This window comes from Symsagittifera roscoffensis, chromosome 1 (genome assembly GCF_963678635.1).
Source record: "Symsagittifera roscoffensis chromosome 1, txSymRosc1.1, whole genome shotgun sequence".
NCBI classification, from domain to species: domain Eukaryota; kingdom Metazoa; phylum Xenacoelomorpha; order Acoela; family Convolutidae; genus Symsagittifera; species Symsagittifera roscoffensis.
Window position 1 is genome coordinate 56,840,884 of NC_087062.1, and position 25,906 is coordinate 56,866,789.

Genomic DNA, 25,906 nt, shown 5'->3' on the forward strand with positions numbered 1-25,906 from the left:
AAAAACATCCATAGAACGCAACCACCCATGAAGCCAAAAATAACACGCAAAATCACGAAATGTCGGCAATTCAATTTTTCCCGGACATTTTTCTTTCGATTTGAAATCAAAAAACGGTCCAGCCATGTTTCAAACCACATATCTTAAGGCTCAAAGGCAATCGCAATACCTCTGGACAAAATGGGAAGGGTTTTGGCATTTTTTAAGGCTCGCTAAAATTAGGTTCGCTCATTGGATTAAAGAAAAGTTGTCTGCGGGAAAAAAATTGAAAAAAACTTTGTCTGTAAGTTATCAGAGTAGATATAGCTAACACTGCTGTTTGTTATTCATAACCATTAAAAAGCAACTAAACTGCACAAAAAAATACTCAAGAATTGAAAAGATACGACAAAATTGGCGAAAATCAAACTGCTTTTAAAGCACAACATGCTTAAGCAACCATTTCCCAATGAGCAAATTTATTGAATTTGAACTTAGCATTGAACATTTGTTGGAAGTTGTTAACTAGCCAACCTGTAACTCCAATTTATCTGAAGTTGTTGACTAGTGGCTACTGTGAGGTAATGACTTAATCAAATTTTCAATAATCAACCAACGTGCTCTATCAAGTTGGGCAACAACTACTCCAGCCATGTTTTTTTAAAGTTTTTACAAATATCCGTGAAAACTCAAAATCAATCCACTGTTTACTCACTCGTTTTTGGGTACAAGGCTTGAATTTGGGCTCCTAGAAAAACAATGTTTGATCAGTTCAATATGTGTGTAATTGTTCCTACTTTCGATACGAAAGTAATGGAAAATTTGTGCTCGCGGTGGTTTTTTTTTTCTTCAGACAAATTTCGACTTTTTAACTAGCCATTTTTGACAAAAACTTTCAATATCGTTCAAAAAAAATTGTTATCCTGAGCCTAAATTTGAAAAATATTTCACCTGTGATCATTTTTCGTAAAGTTATAGGGGTTTAAATATTGCCATTTCGGCCGATTTGGGACAATTAACGCGCGATATATTTCGCGCTTTAACGTGTAAGCGGAGATTTAATTCGTCTTAGAAATCGTTCCAAATTAGTTGAAAGAAGCTTGTTTGCCATAACTGATGTGTTACAAGGAGCGAAATCTATCCTTTGGTATGTTATATGGCGCGTGGGGGCATGATTTTCTTTAAAAAAATTCAAATTTTAGGGGGGGGGAAATTTCATTTTTTTTTTTTAATTTAATTTTTAAATGTTATTACTGCTTCATAAACCTTAAAAGGCAGTCGGAACATTCAGGGCTTTGCCCTGATACGAGCAGTCTTGTTAGTTTTTTTCCTCGTTTTGTTAGCACAATGAATCTTAGCTTTTGTTCCAAAATGACTATTCAAAAACACAATGATGTGCACCTATGCACTTGAAAATGAAAAGCATGAGATTCGTTCACTAATAATGGTATCCGTAACGAGTATTTTCGCCTCAGAAATTAAGTTGCTTTTCATGAGAAATAGGTATCATTGTACCAAAGGCTTGTATTAAAAGCTTTCTTACGCAGTGATAACACGAAAAAATTAAATGCAAAAAGGAAATAAGATGAAAGAAATGTTGTAAAAAAAATTGAGAAAAATTTACAAAGTGATAAATTTCGCTTCTAGTAACAAATCATTTATGGCAAATAAGCTTCTTTCAACCAATTTGGAACGATTTCTAAGACGGATTAAATCTCCGCTTACGCATTAATAGCGCGAAATATATCGCGCGTTAATTGTCCAAAATTGGCCAAAATTAGGCTCAGGAAAACAATACCTTTTGAATGATATTAAAAATTTCTGTCAAAAATGGCTAGTTAAAAAGTCAAAATTTGTCTGAAGAAAAAAAACCCACTCCGAGCACAAATATTCCGTTAATTTCGTATCGAAAGTCGGAACAAAAAGTGTGATGTAGATTTTCCTTGGCATATTTTGGAGTAAAATTTTATTATGAGAAGTTGTATTTTTGTTTCTTTCAGTTAATTTCTGGGATTCAATGGAGAACTAAGCGAAATCTGCTGGATCAGTTTATTTTAAAGTTTATGCCAGAGACTCAATTGAAAAAAAAACAACCACGTAAGCGACATTATTAAAAATTGGAAAATTCATTTTTTTAAAAGATTTGTAGTAGGAAAAAAAAAATAATTATGAGCTAAGAAATAGTTATTAGTTCCTTTAAATTGATTCAATAATTTCAAAAAATTAGCAGACACCGCTGGTTCGAATTGTTTTTCAGAAAGCAAAAATTTTGCAGTTTGCAAAGCGTGCAGTTTTTGTTGGGACTGAAACCCACTGTATTTTTTGTATCAAGTATAAGCATGCAGTAAGTTAGGGCTAAGAAATTTAGAATTAACAAAATTCAAAAAACAACGCTTGTAACTGCATTGCTAATTGCTTACAGCTGAAGAAAAATCTGAGATAGGCATCTGAGCTGACCAAAAACAAACAGCAAAGAAAGTCGGCAATTCCCAAAAAAAAACAATGTCCGGCCTGGTTTAAATCCACAAACCTCAAGGTGCAAAGGCAACCGCTTTACCTCTAGACCAAGTGAGAAGGAGCTATATTGACCCAACTCTGAAAAATTTTCAAATCAGAGCATAAGGTTGATATCGATATTCAGTTGCAAATTAAGTTTCAGCGTAAAAATCAACTGTTTGTTTTGTTTCAGCAAGCGCTCAGGTTTCGCCATCACGTGAGTAATCTTTTTTATTTTGACCACTCCTGCATGAAACATTGAAATATAGTATGGTGTTGTCTGCGATGCTTGTTGTTTTATTGATGTCGGACGGAAATTAGTAATGTAATTTTCAAATATAGTTCAGATTCCGTACAAAAAAGTGAAGAAAACTAAGAACTAAGAATGTTTTCAGTTTTTTGTTTTGAAATATTTCACATACGCCTAATTATCCTTTTTAGAAACAGCGATAGAGTGCATCCAGTGCCGCAGTCACAACAGTGTTTCCGGCTCTTGTCACGCCATGAACCCTCTGCCAAGACAAACTCAAACATGTCCTCGGAACACTCATCAGTACTGCACCACTTCGCATATAGTCGTGCTAGGCAGAGAAGGACAAGTCGAGCAGGAAATAGTGGTTCGCGGATGTTCCGAATCAGATTTCGATGACGGATGTTCGGTTGATACTATTCAAATTGGAGTTAATAATGATACGAGGGCAGTTGCAGTGACGTGTATAAAGACTTGCGGAGTTTCAGGTTGCAACAATGAACGTTAGTTTGCACAGATTGATTTTTTTTACAGATTAGATTTGGAAAAATACGCTAAATAATGTGCCTGTAATAACCCTAACTTTTGAAAAAATGTAAGACACAAACTCTTGTTTGTTTAGAACTTTCGAAATTTAATTTTTGAAAACAGCGATAAAAAATAAGGTTCATAAAAAGAAGCATTCATTTTTTGAAAAATTAATTTATTGGTTAAAACAAATGGGCAAATTTCTGGTAATTGGTCGACAACCTACAGAAAACACATCTACATTAAGCTAGAATTTTATTGCGATTTTGTTTTCAGCGCTGCCTTTTTCGGGACTGTCTGGATCAGGGCGAAAATGCCTGTCTTGTTTGTCTACAAATGGTGCATGCACGTCTTTCAAATCAGTGACGTGTTTATCAGATGAAGATTTATGCTTCAGCAAGGTCATCTATACCGAGGGCTTCCCATACATGGGTCAGAAGTGATGCAAATGCATAACTTTCTTGCTGTTAAACTAAACTTAAAATAAACGATAATTAAGTTGTTATTCGCTTTTGACATAGCGTAATTGTTACAAAGGGGATATGGCGTCAATTTTTAATTTAATTAGAGCCGTTATTCATTTTACAAAAAGCAGTGAAGTTTCCCGGTGTCGACGAAGAAGTGAACTTGTTTCAGAAAACACTGACTTCTCCTCATCTGTTCACATCCTGTTCGAAGAACGAAAGTGTGCTTCCACAGCTGTGTCCAGTAACTGCACCACTACCAACCAAAACATAGCCAACTCCAATCTACGCACTGTGTCGTGTGAAGAAACATGCCAGGACGACAATTGCAACGCACACTGGCGTAAGATGCTCATCTCCCGGTGTTTTATTTGACACAATGTATTTTGGAACCTGATCCAAACTACATTTTATGATTGGATAAATTAGATATTTTACCACTGTAAAGTATTTAATATTAACCAATCATGATCCATCTAACTAACAACCCACTTATTTGTAAGTGCTGAAATTACTTGTAATTTCAGCACCAGAGAGATTTGAATTTAACTTAGAAATTAGTTGCCTCTCCAAGAGAACTTCAGCCGCCGCAACAAACCAGTATACCCTAGATCTATTGAGCCTAGCAGAGACTAGTTAAACACCCTGAGACTAGAAAGTATAAGAGTAAGATTAGGATCGGTATTAGACTAAGAAGTTGCACGAATCTATCCGGCCGAAAATAAGATAGCGTGACGAGCAGACGGTGTACCCTATCCGAAATTACTCTATGAGTTAACCACATCGGTCATAACTCATCTGGTGCGACCATAAGTCTCGAATAAGACCTTAATAGCTTAGAATTAACCAAAAAATAGATTAGAAATTAGACAAAACATTTTTAAAATGTTATACGACAATAATTTAATCGAAATGTCTCTACGACTCAATAGATCAGAGCCGATATTCCGAACGATAACAGAACTACCCGGAATTGGAAGAAGACCTCGAACAAGAGACGACATACGACAAAGTAGAAACTTACCAAATAGTTTTATGATCGTACGGCAAAAGCCAACACAAACTTTTATATTTAGAATCTTATTAGCAATGAATTTAGATTTTCATTTGCAAACATAAAATTTTGAAGTAAATCTTCATGATCATTTCAGGCGCTAAACAAAATTATTAATATGCAATAACGATTGATAAAAAGATCTCAGATCGTTTTCTTAATTTCTGCAGTCTTATATAAAACATGTTTGAAAAATATTTATTGAAAATGAAAATAAAAATTAGTAGCATGACAATAAATTGTTAGTAATCATAAAATCATCTGTTGTCCCAGCTTTATCACCTAAACATAACAGCAATCATAAGTTCACTAATATCATTAAAAAACTAAATCTTTTTCTTAGATAAATTTAAACCATTTTAAACTTAAATTCACTTAAATATCAAGGCTTATCCCTGGATTTTAATTAATTTTCTATTTCACTAAAATTAAAACCTGATCATCAAGGCCTATCCTTGGATCAAAAAGAACAATTTTGTTCTCCCCACCCACTTAGCAAGTGTCTAACGACCTCAAACGTCGATTCACTATCCAACCCTTCCAAACGACCCAAGATTAATAGAAATTTTTAAATAAAACTAACCATTCAAATTAGAATAAACAGTGAAGAACTTCGGTTATTCATCCTTCACTTGAACCCTCCTCTTACCAGACCCAGGATAAATCTTAGGATTAGTAAGTTTAAAATAGTATCTAACGAACTACTTGCGTTCTAATTATACCTGAACCTTGTGGATCGATTTACTATTCTCCAACCCTTGAACACAATCACTACCCCTAAGTAAGATTTAGTAAGTTAACACCTTAGCTTAGACTAGCCACGAGAAAGTAAAAAATCATTCTTCGGAATCGATATACTTTTCTTTCCAACCCTGAACAAAAAGACCCAGGTTAAGCTAACCAAAAAATTGTAAGGACTAACAGTCTAAGAAAATAGAAATCACCTAACAACTTTTTTCATCCCTCATCCTAAACCTTATGTCATTCAAAAATCTAGGAAATAAACAAACAATCGTTTTACACAACTGTGAGATAGACAACCAAAAATACGACCTTGTAATTACACCTCATACACAAACAGTTGGATACATTAGAACAAAACGACTGACAATAAAAAGACAAATCACACGAAAAAGATTTCCAAAAAGTAGAAACGCATTTTCAGAATCAGAAGCCAGCAATTTAGATGAACTCTACAAATTAAAGGAATCAATTGATAAAAATTGTCCCATTCACGATCAATTATATTTTTCCGATTCAGAAACAACTTCAAATTCATCAACAAGAGGAAAAAGAAGAATAAAAAAGCAATATAAACACAAACCAGTACATTTGTATAATTGGAATCAACCAATTAGACACATCGATAGTTATATATTAACAGTCATTAAACAAAAAAATGAGCCACAGCCACACTCAAAGTGACGATAGTCCAGATGACGAAGAGGTTTATCCCTTCCTCATAGATGCACCCGATAATAGAGGGCAACATGACTTTTGCAAGAATTTACTCTTAAATTTGTTTGAACCCGGAATCAGCCCATGTAAAGCAGAATTCTCAGATGTAAAAATCAAAAGACAAATTATTGAACATTATCTGAAAGATATATGTAATTTAACACAACAATACGGAATCTACACCATAGAATTCAGCACACCAAATCCGAATCATCGAAAATATGTAATTCAAACAGACGATCTTGAATTAGAATTATTCTTAGAATATATTAAAACCATACAATATCATAATTCACAAAGAGCAAACTCCATATTCACTAACGAAGTTTTTGCAATAATATATACCTATATTTCTGTATTAGAAAAAACTGAATTTCAAAGTATCTCACCAACTGAAACATCCAAACATACAAAAGTACGACAGGAAATCACATTATTTTCAACCTTCCTACATATCATCAAAGAAAATTTCACTAAAGACGATGTTTCACAACACACAAAACATGACTTACAAAAAATTTGGGCATGGTTTATAATAGATTATTTCACACACAATGTAGACTTAATTTCACAAGCAAGAAAAAATTTCAGACCTCAAAATCCAAATGATGATACTGCCATTACAGAACAGTCAGACTACGTTTGGGACCCTGAATGGTCTCATCATGCATTTATAAACATTCCACAATCAATCTCAAGTCAAGCAATAACTACAATATCTTACCAAAGAGATTATGTAAAAGTAGTACCACTAACCATTGATGCAACACCATTAAACTACAACACATTTTTACCCGATACACGAAATAACAGTTTAAATTTGACCGTCATACATAAAAAAAAACCTTAATGGAACTAGAAATCTTACACAACAAGATATCCAAACACCATCACACTTCATAAATGAAGAAATTGTCCAAACAACAACAACTACACAACAAAGTATTTCACCAATACATCCAAATTTAACAACACCAAAAAATACAAATACTTCATTGGCACAAGTAATTTTACAATCAACCGTTAAACCTTCGGTTGCTCCAAAATATTCACAAATGGATTATCAAACATATAGACCTATGACAGTACCATCAAAACCACGAAGAACGTTCACAAGAAACACTTTTGCAGAACACAATTATAATTATGCACATTCATCAAAAACAAACTATCCCCCACGAAAAACTAATAAAAATCATGTATGTTCTCACTATTGGGATAACCCAATGACAACAACCAACTCAGTAAATTTTCGGACTAATTCACGTCCTCCACAGGACCACAGTGAAAATTACCCATTCTTTCAACAAAATAAAAATAAAAAACAAGCACCTCATCAAACGGATTACTTATCATCTGACGATGATGATTTACAACCAGACATTTTTGCACCATATACCCAAGAATATCGCAAACAAGGATCGCGACGACCTCATACATATAATAGAATTTTTTCTCCAAATCCAACAGATACACGAAATCAACAACCAATCCATATGTCAAATCCAATAAGTACACAATCTTTTCAACCAATTCAACCACAAAACCCAATGACTATGCACTCGTATCAACCAACTCAAATGCAAAATGAAATACCACTCCCATATTACCTTCAGCAACACGAGATAACAAAAAATCAACTTTCAAATTTTTTGCAAATGCCAAATGCCGCAGAGTCACTACAGATGACAATGAATCCATACCTTATGGGTGGATCATCAATAACATCAAATAAACCACTAATAGTATTCACAGGAACAGACTCTGAATATTCTGTAGAAGATTATTTAAATGCAGTAACAGCAAATTTAATTTTAAATATAGGACCTGAACCAATTAATACGCCGCTACATAAAAAATGGATACATCGACGCACAGCGTTGATACAAACAACCTTAGATGGCGCAGCTCAAAAATGGTTTTTAGTATTACCTATAGAAATAAAATCAGACTGGAAAAGATTTACTCAAGAATTTCAAAAATGTTTGACTCCGAAAGAAATAAACAACACCAAAGAGTTTTATGTAATGAAATTCGCAGATCACCAAATGAAACCATTAAACAATTAGCAGTACGTATCGAAACACTAGTTCGAAAAGCATATTCACTAAATACACATTACTATAAAAACACAAAAATGACAGAAAATGATGACCTTAACACTTCAATTAAGGAAAATAGCAATGAAAAAGAGAGCATCTCATCCTTCTTCAATTCGAGAGCCAGATTTAGATTTTCGAAAACTAGTAGACAAACAAGAGCAAGCGGAAATCACAATGAAACTTGAAGAAACAGAAAATCTAAAACTACAATATGTTAATCGAATTGAAACAAACACTACAAATATCAATAACATACAGGAATCAGATACAGACTTAATTGAAAAAATCACTGAAATTAATCAAGTACAGTCAAATGAAGAAACAAAATCAGACCCCCCAGGTATTGATGACACAGGAAATAATGAACTACAACTAAATCAAATAAACTGTGAATCATCAGACACAGAAAGTGATACGGAAAATACCATCTCCATAAATATGATAGAAGTCGAAAGCGACTACGAACCTATTATATATGAACAACCTTTTACATCACATATATATGAAAATCAATTGGAACTCCTTCACAATTATTACATTGAACCCATCAATACTACACAAACTGCACAAGAAATAAACGAAATTAACACGGCAAGGAAACCCAACGAAAACGACAAAACAAAATGTTTAAATACAAATCATATCTAACAAAATATACAAAAAGAACAACCCAGAGAAAAAATTTGGACAATACCATTTCTCTTGGAAAGTCCAAGAAACAAAGAATTTCAACCACCAGATCTTGAAATTTATTGAAAACAAAAGATACAGCTCTAACATTTTTTCAAAGATTAAATAAACAACCGCCATTCTTTTCAAAATTTTATCCGATTTATAACCAACAACGGAAACACCTGAAACCACTATCAGGAAATATATATAACTTTTCAATAAAACAAGTTCACCAATATGATAAAAATCTAAATAAACAACAACTCTTTATGTCAGACTTTGAATTCAAACCTATCCATAAGTTTTTCAAAATCACGATTTCATCCATAAAATATTTGAAAAATACGAATTCAGACATCATTTCGTTACATGTATATAACAATACACCGTATCAAGTAACATTTAGAATATTGCAAAACAAACGCTACAATATCACCCATACATGAAAAAGCATACCGTGTAAATAATATACTCCAATTATTAGATATTTGTCATTCCACAATTCTTAACGAAGAACTATCCATAAATAATATAATAAGTAATGAAAAAAGAAAAACAGATTATTTCACAAAAACACCATATTTTAAACCAACATTCAATATAACAAACTACACAAAAGAACAACAACAATTTTTGACGATGTTTAACTTTGAACACTCACAAATTACACAAATCGAATTTGACGAACTAGCAAAACAACTGTTAAAATTTTCAACAGTCTATGCAACATCAAAATTTGATGTTGGGAAAATCAGTTCGTTACTCCATCTCCCGTTAAAACCTGACGCAGTTTTCAAAAAACAAAGAGCAAGTAAAGTACCAATTCATTTACACGATAAGGTAAATAGATTACTGGATATTTTAGAACAATACAAAATTATCTCACCAGTAAACAAAGAAGAACAACCAAAAGGTAACACATTTATTAACCCTGTTATCATCCTAGCCAAAGGAGAATCATTAAAAATAGTTTTAGACGCTAGATATCTCAATTCATTAATAGACGAATCAAAATGCAATTGGCCTATTGAACCAATACAAGTTATTTTAACAAAAATAAACGGAAAATACTTTACAACCGCAGACATGAATAGCGCATACAATCAAATGCCACTAGATGAACAATCACGACGTTTAACACAATTTGTTATTGGAAATCAACAATATGAATTCAATCGCCTCTTCTATGGAATATCCATAGGACCAGCACCATTTTCAGCTTTTATGAGCAAAATTTTTAGACCACTAATACTTAAGAAAAAAGCAATCACCTATATAGACGATGTTTTTATGCAATCACAGACAAAAGAAGAAATGTTTACAGTTTTAGAACACTATCATAAAATACTTCAGAACGAAAATCTGAAGGCCGCCCCCGATAAATCACACTTCTTTTTAACACGAGTTAAATTTTTAGGACATAACATAGAAAGAAACACAATCACTCTATTAAAATCACGCATTGATGCTATTCAAAAACTTCAACCACCAACAAACAAAAAGAAAATCCAAGAATTCCTTGGAATGTTAAATTTCTTAAGCAAGTACGTTTACAAAATGCAATTATATTTAAGACCATTCTATAATATCCTCAGACAACAAAATAATTTTTAATGGACCACTGAACATCAAACACGATTTGAAGAAATTAAAAAAACTTTTAACTGAACAAATTTCAAACACAATCCCAGATCCAAATCAACCATTCTACGCAATGTGCGATGCTTCAAGTTTTGGCATCGGCGCAGCATTACTACAATCACACAGTGGTACAAATAAAATGAACCTTATATCAGCAAATTCCCGATTATTCACTCAAGCAGAGTTACGACTCTCAACTCTAATGAGAGAATGTACAGCTATAATTTATACACTTACAGAATATGAATTTCTAATGCTTGGATCAAAATATCCAACAGTTCTATTCACAGATCATAAACCAATCATTTTTCTCTTTACACAAAAGTCAAATCCAAATCATCGTTTATAGATTTCAATTAAAACTAATGAAATTTCCAAACTTTCATATAGTTTGGACAGCAGGAAAGAACCTTGCATTACCAGATACATTAAGTCGAAAGACACACCTGAATTATTTACACGAAAAACTACAGTTGAAATCCCTAAAAATATAAAATTTTTCCTTGCAAAACACGAAACATCACCCCGACTAGAATGCAAATATGCAGTAAAAACTCACATTGAACAATCACAAATAAATAATCTCCAACACTTCCCACTTTACTTAGATTGCCAAAATAACCACTACGAAGTTGATCTACTTGGAACATCAACTTTCAAACCAATTCCATACTCACAATGGATACAAAATAACACTCAACAAAAACAAATAAAACACCACTTGCATAAAAAAGACCTTTTTCCGTTAATTGAAAAAGAAAACTTAACTGATAAAATAAATTTATCAGGACCACAAACAAATAATTCAAAATACACAATAAATCAAGTTTTTGACCTCCATGACCCACTTGACACAATTCCTTTATCTAAATTAGAAATTGAAAACATTTTTCTCCCTCCAACAGATATAATTACAATTAATAGCTTGAAACAATATCAAAATCTTGACTCAGTAATTAGACAACTAAAATCATGGCACAAATACAAAACTAAGCCCGTAAAGGCAGATACCACAATTTTAGGAAATGAAACACTACTCCGATATTTTTGAAAATTTAATAATACAACAATTAACGAAAACACAGACCTTCTAGAATATCATGAGTATCCTTTAAGTATGATTCTAATAGCTTTTAACATTTCACATACACAAAACATTAAAGGACACTCTGGATCAGAGAAAACATATTCAAATTTTACATAAAATTTTTACTTGCCAAATGCACCAATTTGGATAAAAGTACTATGCAATGATTGTATAGTATGTCAGCTAAATAAACCTTATCCAAATCAAAAACAAATAGCACAAAAACAAGATTTTAAAGGACAAAGTTTATATTTTAACCACCGTATATCATTTGATACAAAAGGACCAATTTCACCATCCTCTGAAGGGAACTCCTACATTATGGTAATTGTTGACGCATTTACACACTATGTAGCACTCAACCCAGTACCACATTGTAACGCTTACTATGCTTACACAACACTTTACGAACACTGGATAGCCAATTTCGGATTACCCGAAATTTTAGTCACAGATAACGGTACAGAATTCATAAATAATGAAATCATCACATTATGTCATTTATACAACATTAAGCACAAACAGCGTACATCTCATGCACCTTGGACTAACGGTTTAGTCGAAGGTATGAACCGTTCACTACAAGAATATCTTAGATGTATCATAAATGGAAATGATACAAGATACACTGAATGGTCAGCAGATGTAAAATTATTTCCCTTAGCATATAATTCACAAATTACGACAACTCTAGGAATGTCACCATACGAAATGGTTTTTAATCAAAAGCCACGTAAACCAATTATGTTTACAGCAAATTCTCATAAAAATACACAAGGTCATTGCCAACCAAATAAAGACTCAATTTGTTATAACCTACCTTTACACACACATGATGAAGATCATTTTCATCACCCACAAATCCTTAAATTAGCCTCCGGTACACACACCGAATGGATTTTAAATAGAGATAAAAAACACAATGAAATTTATCAAAAAGTAACAAAAAAATTGTTACAAAGGCAGAACATTAATTAACAAATAAGTTCACGCTTTACACCAGCCTCAGATTTAAAAATTGGAACATTTGTCTTAATACCAAAATTTTAATACCCAAAAAGGAATTTCTAAAAAATTACAACCCCTTCGTAAAAGACCATACCAAATAATCGCCAAACCCACAGACGTAACATATAAAATCACCGATTCAGACAAAAAAGAAATTGTTCAACATAGAAACAATCTATTGCCTTACTACCCAAAAGAATACGCACTACGCGAACTAACTCAATTATATTCTTTCACAAGTTTAAAAGTTATTCAAAATCACCCATATATAGAAAATGAAATAAATGAACAAAACGACACTCACCTTGAAAAACAAAATAAAAAACCAACTACAACCAAAAACAATACAAAAAAACTAGATCAAAAAAACACCTAAAAAAGAAAGGAAAAATAGAAAAATGATAGAAAAAATTATACCCCAAGAACAAGTCGAAAAATCAGAATATAGAGAGTCATCACGACTTAGAAATCAACCACGTAAAAACTACAAAATATTCATCCCACAATCTAAAATATTAAAGAAAGTTGAATTTCAAAAACAACTTTAATTTTAAAATAAATACTATTTGCACTTCTGAAACATTTTGAACTTTCATTTTTCAAAATAACATGCTGAAAACACACAGCAATTCTAGTTCAAAATTAGCCAATAGGATTCATTCAATCCGTCACCTTCTATAACTCTAACACAAACCAATTAGACGAAAGATATTAAACTCCAGGCATATCTATAACTATAACTTTACAACCTCCAGGTCAAAAATAAGCAACCTGCTAAAACTTGACAACTAAAATAAATACCACCATAATATCATAACCCTCCCTTATCTGATAACGCAAAGATCAACAATATTTTCCCAATTCAGACCTCAAAAACCCCCCAAACAAAAATGTTAAATTAGCCTAAAGTAAAAGTACGACCATATTAACTTAACCTAAAGTACAAAATTCTCAAAAGTACCCCAGATCACCTGACAAATAAAAATAAAGCAAAGAAGACCTCCCGAACAACATAAAATTCGCCCCCAACAATTTTTCACAAAACTCAACCCACTTGTCAAAAAATCAATAAATAATTCGACCACACTTGAAAATCGCCCCAAATAACAAAAAATATTCGACCAAGAAGCCATTTCTTAAATGCTCTTCTCTCAATCAATCAACATAATTTTCAACATTTTCATAAACTTTTTAACAATATTTAAACTTTTATTCATATTTCTCTTTGATACTTTTGAAGCTTTCATAATAATTTTAATCATTTTTTTGCAATATATTTTAAATTTTCTACTCCCTATTTGAAATATATCTCCAACTGTCCCAAGTCATTGATCATATTCACAGGTACGAAAACCCAAAAATTATTTAAATGATTCGAACCATTTTTAGTAGAACAGATATTTTTTTACTATTTGTAATTTTTATAACATTTTTATCATCCCTAATATTGACAATATGCAATTGTATAAAAAAGGCAATTATACCATTCGCCTTAGCAACATTCCTTCTAATTCTTTTTCTTGAAGAATACTACAACAAACATAAGTTTTTTCACTCAAAGAAATCAATCAAAAAACCCTCAAAAATTGCTAACCAACAATCACACAGTGAGTCTTCACCGACATCATCCCAAGAAACCCGACAATACCTACAACTACCCAAAACCCCCAAACATCTACACGAATTTCTTTCCAAGATAACCCATACACTTTTGAAGAACGACACGCTCGCCTATCTGAACCATTAGAACCAGTTCAGCGACAGGCACCTCTAAGTGAACCAACATATAACTTGTACCCAACACTACCACAAGAATTAAGTAGAATAAGAAATATTAGTCAAAACCAAAATACAGTTGAAATAAATAGACAAATTATACATCCACGACGAAATAGGAATTTTCAAACCCCTCGAGTTCATTTTGATATACCCCAATCCCCATCACCAACTACTCCGGAAAACCCAATTAGCATATTACCAGAAACCCCTACACTTCTTTCACAACGTAGCACCTCAAATCTACCCTCAGATTACTTAGGTTCAACACCAACATCTGAACAATTACGTGAAAATCCATTCAACCCCCAAAACCAAACATCACGACTACCATATTGGACTACACAATCATTCACACAAGGTGAACCAAATTTAATAAATGATCCAATAGATATTTCTACGGATACAACAACGTCATCATCACTACCAGAAACATTATCGCTACCATCAACACAATCAATAAGCCAGATTTCACCGACGCCTTTTCCTTTAAATTTCCCAAATAACCTCGACGCTAGATATCGAGAACAATCATCAACAAATATCCCTGTAAGATTAGACTGGAACACGTTCACAGCACCCCCACCATTATTTGGACAGCACCCAGAAAGTAACCGACTCCACAACTGGGCACTTCATAGATTACAGTATAGACAAGACATCCACGAAGACATTCGTGACCATAACATCCAAATACTCCAACAAAATAGTCTACAATTAAAATTTGAAATCACGGTAAAACTAAACAACATTGCTCAGCATCCTTACCCATTAAACCCACCAAATATAACAGCTCAATCACTACCACCACCATTCATAACAACTGAAGTAATATATAAATACGACAGATATACCAAAAAGACAATTGGTTACATAACATTTTACAACCCGTACTCAGGATTATCATATACATGTATATTTTAAAAATATTGATATTCCTCCAACTCCTTTTTCTAATCATCTCCGATCAGAACATAAATCCTTCTCCCCGCACAGGACCCCAAGACTTATTAGTAACACATTACGATTGTGAAGAAAATGAACAAAAAACACTACACAAATATGCAATAAATCAAGTATCACAATGCGAAACGGAACCACAAGCTATAGAAACTACAAATGTAATAGCGACACTATATTCAAAAGCCCGAGCAACAACAGTTATAGGATATAAATTTACAGCAAAATTCTCCAAAAAGAAAGTACATTGTTCACAAGTTTCAAACGGAAATAAAAACCGACTTGACCATGAATCATTCTACCAAAGTAATATAGAACGACTTCTACACCTAAATCCTGATGATTGTACAAACGAGCTACTCAGACTAAACATCACAAGAAATAAAAACACCGACAGAAAACTAGTATATTTTCAAGTCTTTGCCGATTCTGTACATCAAGCAGAACTTGAAAGATATCAAGGACACATTAAATTAGATGAAAAATACCCATACAACGGCGCACACGGAAGATTAACTTATGACATACACGGAAAGCACTGGATACCACACATTGTTATAAATAATCCATCAAACTGCAAAGCAGACACAAAAAATAAAGGATATCAAGAAATAATGTTTTTCGATTGGAAAATACAACTCGAAAAAATACAACTCACACGAGATTTATCTGACAACACAATGATCTATCAAGGAATTAGACTACCTTGTAAAAACGATCAAGGTTGTTGTGATCCTACAACACGGACACAAGCAACAATTGTTTGGTTTCCCGAAGATACATGTACAACATTTCAAGTAGCAAAAAGACACGCTCGAATGATAAAATTTCACGAAAAATATTTTATACAATCAATTCCATATGAACAAGTCAATCCATCACGAAAACAAAGTACCAATTTTCGAAATATCCATAATATAGAAAATAAATTAACACGTTTTCAAATATATTAAGAAACAGAACTCGCATGCAAATACAGAAACCCACTTCACAAAACACAATATTCTGAAATATTAGTTGAATACGAAAAAGGTTTCGACATGACCACTGGAAAAATAAAAATTGACCCCTATGCCACAAGTCATCCTTTACACAAAGGAACATCATATATACCAGTTAACTTTCGAAAAAGTAATGGTCAACCTGGTGGACATCTAAAGCCACATAACACCAGAAGCACACGTTTACAAGAACTATCACTAATGAATAATTCTTATTTTGGTAATATCCACTATGATATCTACTTAGATATGAAGTTAGATTACACGATTAGTCGAATTTTTCAAGAGATGTCACTCTCCGAATTAGAAACACTTCACCAACTATGCGAATTAGAAAGGACACAAATCCTACAATCACTTGCACTAGCAGTATTAAAAATACCCTACGCAGGATATTTACTTTCAAGAAATAGATCAAATTTTCTAGACTACGAAGGAAACATCTTATGGTTTTATACTTGTACCAAAAAAGTATCACCACTATATGTTTTTGAAGATAAAAGATGCTATAAAAATATCCCTATCTTTTATAAAAATAAAGTACATTTTGTTGACACACTTTCATGACGAACATATTTTTGGGATACCGCAGTCCCATGTGGATCAGAGAATAGCCACAATGTAGTACAATTGAACCCTGATGAAGATAAATATTATCTTCTTACCCTATACCCCACATTAATGCAATCACTCAAAAAATTTTCACCCGAAAGCATCAGAGCTATTGCTCGTAACCCAAATATTGATTTACAATCAATTGGAATATATTCAAAATCTGATATCCAACATCACATTAGAACACAACAATTCCAGGAATTATTAACACAAATGGACACTATACAAAGACAATCAATCGACCAAAACTTACGCAAACTTGCCGAAACAGCAGGATTTGCAGATATCTATACACAAGATTATAGCGGATATTTTAACGACATTAAAGACTATATATATCTAAACGGTGAAAAATACAGACCACAAGATATTTCACCCATAAATATTTTTAGCTTTGTTACACTAAAACATGAAATTCTCGATTTTCTAGGATGGCCCTATTACATCTTAGAAAAATTAACTATCCTATACGCAATGTTTAACTTTATAGGATTTCTTTTTTCACTTTTAAAAGGAATTTACAACACATGTGCTATACACACACAAGTAAATAGACAAGCAAGTGTAGCACGCATACTATTTGCAGGATTTTTTGGAATTTTTTCATCATCAATTAACAAAATTCTTCTAGACGCACAAATCAAAGAATATAATACAAAAATAGCAACAACACAGAACACGTACAACGAAGAACATAATAACATAGAAGTAACGCCTACAGCACCACAGCTGCGACCCCTACCACATAACCATCCATTATCCTTAGTCCCACAAAATTTCCGAAACCTAGCAGTAACGCATAACCCAAATTTTAGACCAAACATATCGCAAAGTCCCATACAACACATAATGACACATCATTCACAAGATGAAAATACATATGAACAATTTATAGAACAACCCCATAGCACCGCTTTTCAGTCTCAAAATAATAATTTTTTTAGCCCACGATGAGCCGACAACTTGGATCCCTACACCGCTCAAATTCCCATCCAACCAACCTCAACACTCCAATCACAATAATCCCACTTTTTGCTTTCCCGCCACTCGATTTTCCAACTAGTAATATAACATCAAGCATGAATTCGGATACTAATTCAGATATTTCAGTTTTATACTCCATTTCACAACTCAACAACCCTAATATCGAAACCCCTGACGAATTTGCAGACTCCGAACCATCTCCATCCAATAATTTTCAAACCAACTCCTCAGTTTTTTCAAAGCCCCCTTTTCAACCAATCCCAACAAATAATCCACTCCCGCCCATTTCTACTCCCTCTTATGCTTCACAAGTAACCCCAACCTATTCTCCATTTCATTCCGACCGACCATCTAATTCTCCCGATACTCCCCAAATTTCCCAAGAACTTGATAAATTTATCACCCTACAACAACAGCTAATACACCCTAACACCCGCACAATCAATCAAATTTCATCCACAATAGAATCCTCAAACCCACCTACTCCTACACCCTCCTCAGCCTATACTGCATCATTAGCACAATCATCAACATCCACCGAATCATCAAATAGCACTAACCGAGCTTATCGCACTTTTAAAAGAAAATTCCCAAACCATCCATTCCCGACCAAACCAGGAACAGCCCGTGAATATATTAATCATCCACACCACACCAACACGAAAGATTTTCTAGCAATCACCTTACCTTCATTTCCACAATATACTTTAAACACACCTAATGACACTAACGACACACGTAGTTTTGTAGATGAACATGTTTTAATGCCTACACTTCATTGGACAACATATTATCATTTTACTAATCCTCTTTGCCTCCCACTATCCAATACTCATAGCGATATAGAAAAGCATAAAGATATGCTATATAGACTCACCGCAACACTAACACCTAGACAATTTACTTATATAGGATATAAAAAATCACTAAAAACATTCACTGCACCCCGAGCTAACGAATTTACACTAGAATATTACGACCATAATATCATCCGAACTAATCAAGACCAATTTTTAGGTGACGACCGCTTCGCTAACCCACAACTAACAGAAAAATTCTTCATCAAAACATCATATGTATTCACACTCAATATTTTTGATAGAAAATATGATAACATAATTTCTGAAGCACTAACTGATATGCAAGCTTACGAAAGTTTTAAAGAAAAATTTCAATTACTTTCACTAACCTTTCACTTCCTTGCACCACATGAACGCGATTTGCACTGTTCACATGACATCATGTTACGCACTAAACAAACTCACACATATACATACTATCGCTTCATACAAAGTCTTTTTGATCTACATACTCCATCAAGACAACCACACCATCGTTTTCAGTTTCTTAACTCGAAGTACACCTCACCATTTTTTCTAAATTTCACCTTTTGCATCAAAGATACTAACCTTCACGGCATCCTCCGCAATTATGACCCAATAACACAGATGTATATATTTTGTCCCATCACGAAGACCTTTAATGCTGAAGAATCCAGACCCTTCCTTATCCCGCATGAATTTATTCAACCTATAGAAATCCCTATATTAGAATTTATTCATAATACTAAGTACAATCACAAAATATATAATCTCATTCAAAACACACTTTATGAATTTGCAGTTGGCACCGAAGAACTAAAAACTATTAAAGCACTTCAATTGCTTTGGCCACTGCTTCAAACTAAAAACATCATTCGCATACTAGCAAAGTTACTAACAAATTCCGACATGATACACGACATCTTCCCCCACGGTTTTTTCCCAGACGATTAACAGGTAAGTATAATTTCAAATATTCTTTACTAATAAATTTAAATTAATACTAACCAATCTTTACTCATGTTTCTTTTAGATTTTTAGTCCTCATACCACGATCATCTGCAAAAAACAGAAAAGAAAAAGAAAAAATAAAAACTTGTTAAAATTATTCTAAACTTAATTAATATTTTCACAAAATAATCTAGTAAAATTTATACAAAATGTAGTGAATTAATTTATAAATTATTCCCCCATAAAGCAGTAAATTTAAATATGATGAAAATTTATATCTTCCCCCAAAACTAGCAGTAAAATTGAAATTCTATGTAATAAATTAATAAAATAAAAATGCAGTACTAACCTTTGATATTTTCATTCACTCGCACAAGAATTCTATACAAACTCGCACAGCTCGCCCAAAAAGAATTGTTTAAATAATGAATTTCAGTTTCAAGTTTTCACACTCAACAACTCTAACACACGATAACAAGTTTCAAACTTTCCTTTAACCCGGTTGGAAAGGAATTATATACTAAAACAAACTAACCAACGCAGCTTACTAAACACCACAAACCATAAAATAACAGCATGACTAAGAAAAGAAAACCAACGGTACTCAAACCGGATTAACCCAGTTTAAAACTGGATAATTTATTCTTTTGAAGACTATTATAAAGTCTAAGAAAGAAAAAATAAAACAAAAAAAAGTCGAAAGACAAACCCATAACAAAAACAATTTGATTTTTGAAAAAAGGACACAACCAAAGGAACATAAGAAAGACCAACATAAACCCAACATAAAACGTTATCACATAACAGGACCTCTCAAAGAAACCGCACGAAATCATACTCCCACTCCTGGCCTAACCCACCAGAGAGGACGTCCTGAGCATGCTCTATAGCCGGCCTAACCCACCGTGCTACATCCACGCTTTGTGACCACACTTCTATTTTTAATAAGAGGTACTCAAGGGTGAGTAACTCTTCAAAATAACCGATCTAAAACAAAATGCTTTTGTGAAAACAACTAACTAAAATCATAATTAAAAAACTGAACTAATAGAAATTTTATACAATGTAAATTATACCTTGCAGTATATAGATCAGCACACAACAACAAAGACAAAATCCAAAGACAAAATGACCCCACTACACTCGAACAAGAATGGCTAACCACAACCGATATGCCGTCCACAATCACAACTCAAAGGATTTAGAGTACGACTTGACTTCGCAGAAAAGGACTTCATTGAACTAGACCAATGACCACCTCGATGTTCAAGTATACGTACAGATCCGAGTTACAAAGCATCCCCTCCACGCACAATCTCCACGCCATTCCCAGACGAGGTTGAACACAAAACAAGTTCTCTACATAATACAGAAAAACCCGTCATAGCAAACCATTTTGAAATCAGATTGATTTCGTTGGGAAACACAGTCGTTGTCACAAGAAGACACAACGATTAATGCCCCAAACTCCAGCGTCCTGGAACTTCTCTAACAAGAGGAACCGGACAAGAATACGATGTTCGCCCAATACCAACGTTCATCATCCATCCTTTGAATTGCAGAAAGATAATTCTAAAAAACTCTGTAAAACCCGGATGGGTGGAACCTGATCCAAACAACATTTTATGATTGGATAAATTAGATATTTTACCACTGTAAAGTATTTAATATTAACCAATCATGATCCATCTAACTAACAACCCACTTATTTGTAAGTGCTGAAATTACTTGTAATTTCAGCACCAGAGAGATTTGAATTTAACTTAGAAATTAGTTGCCTCTCCAAGAGAACTTCAGCCGCCGCAACAAACCAGTATACCCTAGATCTATTGAGCCTAGCAGAGACTAGTTAAACACCCTGAGACTAGAAAGTATAAGAGTAAGATTAGGATCGGTATTAGACTAAGAAGTTGCACGAATCTATCCGGCCGAAAATAAGATAGCGTGACGAGCAGACGGTGTACCCTATCCGAAATTACTCTATGAGTTAACCACATCGGTCATAACTCAATTTGACTTGACACGCTATTTTTTTGTGTGCGGGTGTCTCGGGTGGTTCCAGAATTAATTTTTTTTGGAAACAATGATTTCTGGTTTTTGCATGTTAATCACGTTATAGTTGATTGATTTCGAAAGACATGTTTAAAATTATTGTTATGGCTATTATGGTTGATTTATGGCTATTTTTCAGAAATTATTCAAAGAAAAATAAACACCGTACCTGTTTGAAATCTAAGTGTTTTTTCAAGTCATTCAATTTTGAAAAAAGAAACAGGCTTTTTCAATTTTCCTTAGCTTTGAAATGATTTCACGGTCAAGCAAGTAGCAGAAAAAAAAGATTTCATTTTTAGTCTTAAAAAACAAAAAAAGCAATTTGAGCTTCTCTGTAGCTAATCGTCCCAGATGTTCACAATGCAGTGGCAGCTACTACTCGCAGACAGGCGAACTCATCACAGACTCAGACCCTAGTCACTATACATGGTGCAAAGAGAACCCTCCAATGCCCAGCCAATGTGCAGACCCCTCTTACAAATTCTGTTACGTGAGCGAGAAGTTCAGAGCGGGATCAGATAACGCAGGTACTAAAATCAACGCCTGAGTTTTTAACTTAATTTATGAATCAAATGAAGAAATGCAATTTCCGGGATGCAAAGTTTAACGTTTTGGCTAAAATTTTTAGCTTCAACAATAAGCAAAGCTCAATTGTTGAGCATTCGGAAAAAACATACAAAACTATCTTCATGGAAATCTTTTCACGTGTTAGAGTTGCTACTGATTCAATTGGTTTAGTAAAATGGGGATACCCGAAGACGTTTGAGCGTGGTTGTCTGAAAGAGGAATCGTGGTCACGCTGTAAAGAGTATACGTTTCAAGACGAACGAGTAGCACTGCACTGTCAGTTTACATGCAGTGAACACGACTGCAACTTAGGTACCATATATTAAATGTTGCTCATTTTTTTCATGGTGGCTTGTCAATGAGCAGATGGTCTAAAAGCAGAAAGAGACTAAGCGCAGAACAATAGACAAATTTTGAATTATACGAGCAAATCAATAAAACCAAATATTGGAACAGTCAAAAGAACCAATGAAAAATAGAAGTTATAATTAAATTGAGTACGTTTATAAACTTTATAAAACTTGATGAAATTGCTCAAGTTGGGTAAAACTTATTCATTTCATTTGTAGTCTTGACTTTTCTAATACTTTGTATCGATTAGCCTATTAAAAATACTTCTAGCATCATAAGTTCCGGGCTCGAATCCCGGCGAGAACTTGTATTTTTTCATTATTCAATTGATATTTTTTTCCGGCAAAAACTAATGTCTAATTTTCGTGCTCAAGTTATGCCCACGTTTTGTCGGCTTAGTTACATCAGGATTTTTTTGTGCTATAAACAAGTACCATGGTAGTTGCAAGTTTTGCTCATTGCAGTTTCAGGGGGACGTAAAACTTTTAAACGTTTTTTCATAGAATCAATTTTTACAGGTATTACGAAAATGTATAGGAACAAGTTTAGGAACAAAATTGAATCATTTTTGCAACAATCTACTTTTTCTAAAAGAACTATTATACCGATTTTCAAAGTGGGTACAATAATGACCCATATAGATATGTTGGATGACACTTTTGTTTGAAAAATTACAAGAAAAAAACTATCATAAAAATTCTGTTTCCGAAATGGCGCTTGAAAAATTTCGATGATTTCATGTGGTACTTGATTTTGCGCAGAAAAAAAACGAACACATTCGAAGACAATAGTTTAACCTTTTTCAAAGGTCGAGACAAAATTCACACCTTACACACATGAAGACCGCATGTCATTGGACGAAATTATTTAGGTCGCTTAAATATTTCAAAAAAACCTAATTATTTCAAGTTTTTAGTACACCTTAAATTGGATTTTGATTTCTTCTCGAGCTGAAATCAAAATCATTTGCTTAAGGCAACGCAAATTAAGTTCTTGAATAACAAAAATGAAAATGCCCGGCTCAAAAAACGTGAATGACTTCGAAAAGTGATTTTTTTTTGGATTTTTCTGCAGAATAAAAAAATATATTTGTTCTTTATGCGTTAGTTTTATAATAAAATTGTTAATCAAAAAATCATTTTTTAAACTCGAGGAGCCCCAGCAAGATTTAGATGCGAAACCCAGTGTCTTGTGATCGAAGACTAGTTTTTTCCATCTGAAAATTTTTTCGTTCACAATTGTAAGTGAAATTGATTCTGCTTCTTTATCAATTCTTAGCAATTTCTTTGCCCTTTTTCTTTTGGCCTGGAAGTATTTATGTTGCTTTTGCAATCTATGGTTTCGATTTCCAGTTCCGGATGGGCTTTGTTTTATTTCTGAGTATGAAATTGAAAATCTTTAGCAAAATTATTTGATTGCGTTATTTTTCCGCTTATAAAGTTTTTTCAATTTTTGTCGGTTTACCGAAATTATTTTGCATCAGCTCAAGTATAAAAAAAATGGTTATTCTTGTTTACAATATATCAGATTGGTTTGCAGTATAGAGTTAAAAATTTTTAATCGCTTAAAATTTTTTATGACAAAAATTTTTTGTTTTCGGACCAAATGTCGACTATTTACGTGTTGTCGGCTTATTGATTGCTCGGAAAATACTTCAAGCTTGTTTACAGCCATTTTTTGTGTTTCTCGTCCGTTGTATTGAGATTGAAATTTTCGTAATTCAAAAAAAAATTGTTCATTCGGCATTTTTTGTTTTCGGATCATTTGATGTCTACCCATGAGTTATTGGCTTAGTAAACGCCCGTAAAACAGTGAAAACTTGTTTAATGATTGTTACTCCTGTCTATTTTCTGAAACTGACTATGTCTCATTTCCGAAAAGTTGATTTGGAAGTTTTTTTTTAACTTAGCTATTTCCATCCCACTGTCTGTGTTAGCTTACAACGCTGCGCTTTTATTGTATCACAAGTGATACAAGGCTCCGCTTCGCCTCTGTATATAAATTTTTAAATGAAAACAAGGAAAGCCGGTTGCTTTGCAATTATCACAGAATGCTTCGACCACATTCTCAGAATTTTTTCTAGTTATCTTTTTTTTTCTATTTCGTTTAATGATGGAGTTATACAAATGAGTAGAATTTAAGTGAAATGACAAAACCAACTACAATTGTCTTCAAACAAAAACAAACAAAAAAGATAACTGATTTCTCTCAAAAACTTTTTTCTTTTTTGCTCTTGAAGTTTTTTTTGCCAGAGAAGCGCTATACAAGGCTTCCAAAACTTTATCTTCTTTTAGTAAAATGAACAATTGTTAGCGCAAGTTGGCAATTTTCATACAAAACGAACGTAACTCGATCGTTTTACTTGCTCGAAAAAAGACGAAACATTTTACACCTGTTTTACTCGACATGGAATTTTTAAGGAAGTATTTTACTGTCGTTCGAATCACGACTGAAAGGGCTTCAAAATTAAATATCACTCAACCCAGACCGCTGATTATTTGCATTGCCTGATTTTGCGTTAAAAAAACTAAAGCACACCTGTATACAAAGTTCAACCCCATTTTCAATGTCAGAACAATCAACGATATACTGAAACTGTTTTGATGAAAAACAATCAAAATTATTTATATAAAAACTAGCTAAAATGTACGGTAAAGATAAAGGCAAGACGATTTTTAACGATTTCTTTTGGATTACTTGTACTAATGACCTAAGACTACGGCTCTTTTTCACTTCCCCCTCAACATTCAACATTTGAGTTGTGACAAACTAATTTTACCTTGCTATTACGGTATCAAATTTTGTATGGTGAACAAAATAACTATTGTCAACAAAATGATTCTTCATACTTTACATCGTAACATCACGCACTCAGCCATAATAACGCGTAATACAACTGAAAAAAAAAGAAATTTTTAAATGTGGGGGGAAAGTGGAAAAGAGCCGAGACTTCATTTGTTACAGGTTCCGATGCTATCAAACTGACGATATCTACCTCAGCTTTCCTAGTCAGCATTCTGTTTTCCGAGAACTTTTGGAGTGGATTATGACAACTACCGCACTCAAAACCCCAAGAGATATTTCAAATG

The 25,906-nt window shown here is 33.3% G+C and overlaps 1 protein-coding gene across 1 annotated transcript; it reads left to right on the forward strand.

Moving 5' to 3' along the window:
- Positions 1-2,668: 2,668 nt before the first annotated feature.
- LOC134846177 (protein psiF-like) lies at positions 2,669-25,890 on the forward strand (the record flags this gene model as incomplete). Its single annotated transcript, XM_063863428.1, is given in 7 exon segments — positions 2,669-2,692; positions 2,917-3,228; positions 3,530-3,685; positions 3,890-4,060; positions 22,238-22,426; positions 22,638-22,778; positions 25,782-25,890. Coding segments are annotated over 7 exon segments (1,079 nt in total), but the record flags the coding sequence as incomplete, so codon positions are not given.
- Between the last annotated feature and the right edge of the window lie 16 nt (positions 25,891-25,906).